This window comes from Sesamum indicum, linkage group LG13, assembly GCF_000512975.1.
Source record: "Sesamum indicum cultivar Zhongzhi No. 13 linkage group LG13, S_indicum_v1.0, whole genome shotgun sequence".
In the NCBI taxonomy this organism is placed as follows: Eukaryota; Viridiplantae; Streptophyta; class Magnoliopsida; order Lamiales; family Pedaliaceae; genus Sesamum; species Sesamum indicum.
In genome coordinates this window covers 395,090-401,089 of record NC_026157.1, presented here as the reverse complement: position 1 = coordinate 401,089, position 6,000 = coordinate 395,090, and the positions used below count along the sequence as shown (strand labels likewise).

Sequence of the window (6,000 nt, the reverse complement as noted above, 5' to 3'; positions counted from 1 at the left end):
TATAAGTTGCTGGACCTAAACAAAAATGGACATAGTTATCCGACTAAAGTTAAAATTAAGCATACTTAGCGGACTAAAATAATACTTTTTCGTATCAAATTGATACAAAACATGATGCAGTATTTTGAGAAAATTATAAAAATATTAAACGATGAATAAGAAAGATGGCATTGAAATTCAAATGTCAAAAAAATAAGAGATAATTCATAATGTTATTGGGAAAACCCAAAAATTTCATGAATCACATAGCCACATATTTTGCCATATTCTTTATTTAGCTTTTGAATTTCATTGAATAGAAAGTTTTTACAACAACTTTTTAAAGTTCAAAATTTCATTTATTAAGCACTTTTTAAATTTCAAAATAATATTTCTTGATTCATGAAATACCTAATAGTTTACTTAATTAAATTTTTAAATAATATAATTATTTTATAGAGATAATAAGCATTACGTGCAAGGCACGTGGTTTCTACTAGTTATTACAAAATAACATAAAAAAAAAAAAAAAATTTACAAAATTTCAAAATCAAGAAAAAAAAAAAAAAGCAAAAAACTAGCTACTATTTATCTATACCTTCTCATCAATCTATCCAAGTTAACACCAAAAGATAGTTACCACATATATCATCAATCTATCTTTTTCTCCGCTCCTCTTTCTTGTGATGCAGATACAGAAACACCTAAAACAAACAAACCTGCAATTTAATGATCACAAGTTAAATGTAATATATATATATATAATGGGAAAAGTATTATTTTAGTCCGCTAAGTATGTCTAATTTTAATTTTAATCCGATAATTATGTTCATCTTTATTTAGGTCCAGTAACCTACGAAAATACTTACTTTTAGTCCTCTGGCAGATTTTCGTACAATTTTCCCCTATGAGTGCATTTGGACTAAAACTGCCTTTCAAAAGTTACATAGGAGTAAAATTGTCCGAAAATCTGCCAAAGGACTAAAAGTAAGCAATTTCGTAAGTTACTGAACCTAAACAAAAATGTACATAGTTATTGGATTAAAATTAAAATTAGGCATACTTAGCGGATCAAAAAAATATTTTTTCCCTATATATAATAATAAATGCAATTAACAGCAATTACATGCATGTGAAGGTGGTAGGTCAAGCATAGTGGCCTTTGTATTTTTGGTATCCTTTGCTCTGGTTGTTTCTGAGGGCACAACAACTGATGGAGTAAATGATGCCAACGACGATAAGAATGCAAGTGTTTGCTAGGGACAATATCTTCCATTCTTTCTTTATTTCCTCAAGAGCTTCGATCTTGCAGGACTGGCAGTTGTAGCACAGCTCTGTCTGCACATTGCTCCATGTTCTGCAGTCTGGGTTGGGATCTGCCGGACCCTTTTTCGGCATGTTCCAAGTCGTTGCGTTCTCGAACACTAGCCCGCACACATTTGGTGGCTTGCAGCACCCTGACTGCATACATACATATATGCATGCACATGTGATTTCCTTTTGGTTACTCTTGATTTTGATAGCATTCAAGTGGTTTCTACTGATCTTTTGTGACCATATATGTATAATAAAATAAGGGGAGAATATAAGGAACGTATTGTGGATATTGCAAATAAGCAAATTATTTTTTGTAAAAAAAAAAATAGCAATTTATCTCTTTTTGTTTTAATTCTCGTTTACAATATCACAAAGGGTTGCTTGCGTAATTCCCCAATAAAATCAAAAGGACCATAATAGAAAAAAGAATAGAAAAGGGTCAATTACCTGCATGGAAGACATATATTTACTGTACTGATTCTGATCCTTTCCAGCCTCAAACGAACATAATTTGGTCTGACCAAAACAGACCCTAATCTTATCCCAGTTTTCTTCATTAACCACATAATTCTGCAGCCAGTGCGAGTAATCCCCCAGCTTCCGCTCCCCCAACCCTTTCCCAGATAGCTCCCGCCCGACGCTTTTATTTGTCACGATGATCGCAAAAATGGTGAAGACGATCAACCACAACATGATCAAAAACAAGGTGATGAGATAGAGCCACATGAAGAAGTTGAGACGGCAGCAGGAGCCCAGAAGCCCCATAATGGAAACACCCAGCAGCGCGCCGCCCATCATCAGAAACGGCATTCTCAAGTTCCTCTCGCATGGGGTTTCGATTTTTATGAACAACCATGCCGACATAAGAACCGCAGCAATTCCAGCCACAAGGCTCAAAATATTGAGCAATGTGATGATCCAATTGCTTATACGAACCATTTTCTTTGATTCTTTTTTTTTTTTTTTTTTTCTGTTAAATCAATGGGATGAAGATTGGTTTGATCAGATCACTAGAGAGAAAAGGGCAAAACTCTAGGATCTGATAGGGGACTCTTTTTTACTTTTATTTTTTTCCTTTTTTTGGGTTCTTGATTCGTTGTTTTCTTGTGAAAAGATTGATGTAAAAGAATAAGCAGGAAGAATGGAGGAGGGTTGGGAAAGAGAGAGCTGAATAGCCAGAAAAAGATGGCAAAGAGAGTGGGGAAAGTTTCTTCTACAAGGTTAAATGCAATTTACTTATATGATATGTGAAGTGAGCAAATACCCTTCGATAAAGAAAATGTTAAAAAAATTGCTCTCTGTATTTCAAAAAATAAAGCAAATTACCCCTATCAATACTTTAGATAGGGAGTAATTTGCTATTTTATTTTTTACAAGATTTTTTTCTCTTATTTCTTATATGTCTGAGCGACAAGATGCATTTTTCCCTTGTATAACGGTGAGAAATTGGTGTTTATTGGTCTACTGTAGTAGCTTATTTTGTAGTATGTAATTGAGTCATTGCCACCATTCGTTTTGTTGAAATTTTGTTATGCGTAGACGATATTGAAATTCAAAGTATCATGACTTTTTTAGACTATAAAAAAATCACGCACCGGCACAAACACATGGATGAAGTGGGGTTTTGACGAATTAACCCCTTGAGCTTATATAAATTTGGAGCAAAAATTGCATGTTGACACTACACTTTAGGCCATGGTACTACGGTTGCAAAATGACCTAAAGTGTGGTATCAAAAATATAATTTGCTTTATAAGTTTGTGAATGAGTGGAAGTTGAATAGGTGTAGACCCGGAATTTTGATGACTATATTGGAATTAGACACGTTGCACTATGCTTAAGTTGAGCATGGGAAAGACTTAAATTAATTAGATTTTATCTATCATATGAAGGTTTAGAAAGAAGATAATTTGTAATGGTTAATTACATTTAGATCCTTTTTATAAATGTGAAATTATACTTTTTTTAACGAAGTTTTGAAATTACACTTACACCTCCATTCGAAAATTCTTCTTTTACACCTAAGATTTTGATAAAAACATAGCAAACGATTAATTAAATTATTTTTTAACGAAAAATGAAACTTGCGTACTTACCGCCACCAATTCCACCCTCGAGCCGCTCCAATTGTCATCCCTTTTAATTATTTTATAGCATTTAGAGAGGCTTGATTAAATTTACTGCCTCGTATATTATGGAGCTGGCAAAACAAGGACCCTAAATATAGGTATCGTCGCCCCAGCAAAGAGGGGCGACGACGTCGCTGACCCCAAGAGAGGGGAGGCGACGCAGCGTCGCCCAGCAAACAATTGGGCGACGAGGGTCGCCCAAATTATAGATCTGGGCAATTGCCGTTGTCCAGGCCCCCTTTCGGGACGGCGGCGTGGAGGCAGGGATTGGGGGTGGGCATGGTGACGGCGGCGTGGAGGCAGGGATTGGGGGTGGGCATGGTGACGGGGTGTGGGGGTGGGTGGGTTTAGGATGTAAGTTTTTCTAATTAAATTTATATTATATAAAATAATAATTTTAATTTTTATGATTCAAAATTATCTATAATATTATAATTTATTTTTTATAATTTTAAGTATTTATATTTTATGTATATATTTTTAATTTCATGATATATTTTAAAGTGAGTAAAATTATTTATACACATTTAGAAACACCGTACCATGACAACTAGTATATAATATAAATACAAATTTTATTTTTATGAAATTTGACATATCTTTTTTCATGTAATCGCTTATCTGGCAAAGGAGAAATAAAAAAAAATCAATTAGTAAAACTCAAATAAAAAGGTGTTTTATTTTTTTTTCTTCGTCATTGCTTATGTGAAAGAGTTTTTTCTTATTTCCAGTTAAATACTTAGGTGGTAGTTGATTTTAAAAAAAAATGCCAATCAGCAAAAGCCCAAAAAAACCCTTAATTTTGGGGATAATTATTTAAAAAATATAAAAAAATAAAAAATAAAAAATGTAAGGTGATTTGAAAAGGTTCAGAAAAGTAAGTGTGAGCACAGTGCCATAATTTACAATTAAAAAAAAAATTAATAAGCCACCGCGGTGGCAATTATATTTAAAAAAAAAAAAATAGAGAATGAGCCACCGCGGTGATTGACCGCGGGTGGCTCATATTACCGTTGCACTGTCACACCACATTGAAGAAGCATGGTGACAGTCAATTTTTCAGTCTCTGACACCGCGCTATCTTAGCGCGGTGACAATCAACTTTTCTGCATTATTGTCTGTGATACCATAATTGCTTATTGCGATTTTTTTAGCTATATAAATCAAACTCTATTCTCACATTCATACACACTGAAAAATCGAACTTAGAAGCAGCTTCAAAAAATTCAACATTCAATTTCTTATCCCTTACACTCTCAAAATCAGCCTTCGAAAAATTCATACACCACCATACCTCGCAATTCTTCTCAAATTTCTTCACTTTTTATTTGAAGATTTACAATTGAAAAGGCGTATAGTAAGTTATTTATTAAATTTTTTTGTGTTATTTGTTCCTTTTAAATATCTTATTATATTATGAAAAAAAATTATATTGATGTGTATTTTATTTTATTTTGAAGATATGGCGGAGTAAAACACCGTTGATATTGTTATATATTTTGGAGGTCAACAAATCAATTTGAATGGTTTTGTAAGTTATGATCATCCTCCACTCGGATTCATGCAAATTTCTCGTAGTACTACATTTGCTTAGTTAGAGTTAATTTTGTATGAAGAAATTGGTATGGATAGGAATAATTTTAAATTGTATATATTCTTTAAATACATAACATTTAATTTTGGCCAAAGGAATGAGATGTTGTAGGCAATTAAGAAGGATCGTGATATGCAATTTTTTTAAATTCGGTGAATGAATATGTGTCAATTGATATTTTTGTCAAAATGGAGAAAGTTCTGCAAATGCTGTACCAGATGACTCAGCTGTTGGTGATTGGGAAAAATATATGTTTATGATAACCCAAGATTTGCCGAGCTTACCTGTAGTAACTCAAAAAATGGGGCAGTTTTGTATCAATGAAGATTATGCAGGTCCATCATCGTATGCAGACCCATCATATGCAGGTCCATCGTTGTATGCAGGCCATCATCATATGCAGGTCCAGTTGCATATTCAGGTTCATCGGATTATGCGGGTTCATCTGAATACAATGATGAAGATGCCGAGTTTGAAGCTGATAGTTTGTTGAACACTGAACAAGCTGACTCAAAACCAGATGAGGTCGAAGTAGAAGACCAGATTGACCAGAATAATGACGATGATAGTTTTCCCTCGTTGTGATGCTATACACAACTCCCGATATAGATAAGCCAACACTGCCAAACCCCAATTTGAGGTATATTACTCGTGGATATTTTTCATATGCCGTAGATACAACAATGACACGGTGGTCCCCGTAGCATCAGGGCACAACACCCCACCGAGAATGCACATGGCACATATACGTGCCTCCTGTAATACAGCCTCAAACGGGCTATCTTCATCACATGTATTTTCTAGTAAATATTCATATAACACTATTAGTTTTATTTTTGACCGTTTGAAAGCATCTTCATTCGACATAAAACCCAACCTTGATAACAATAATTTTGCCACCGCTGAGTATAATACCTTGTATCTACCCCGATAATAAGATTACCTTCCACCGGGAGTGCCCAGATGATGGCGATATCCTGT

The 6,000-nt window shown here is 34.1% G+C and overlaps 1 protein-coding gene across 1 annotated transcript; it reads right to left on the bottom strand.

Annotated features, from left to right (window-relative positions):
• On the bottom strand, positions 534 to 2,567 carry LOC105175987 (tetraspanin-8). The gene is made up of 3 exons (XM_011098639.2): positions 1,744 to 2,567; positions 1,106 to 1,440; positions 534 to 698 (listed from the first exon to the last, which is right to left on the bottom strand). Exons 1-2 carry the CDS (start codon positions 2,233 to 2,235, stop codon positions 1,126 to 1,128), a joined length of 807 nt encoding a protein of 268 aa, XP_011096941.1. The 5' UTR covers positions 2,236 to 2,567; the 3' UTR covers positions 534 to 698; positions 1,106 to 1,125.

Coding starts and splice junctions, on each gene's coding strand:
- LOC105175987 (XM_011098639.2), bottom strand. CDS start 2,235: ATGGTTCGTATAAGCAATTGGATCATCACATTGCTCAATATTTTGAGC. Junction 1,441..1,743: donor AATATATGTCTTCCATGCAG/GTAATTGACCCT, acceptor GTATGTATGCAG/TCAGGGTGCTGCAAGCCACC.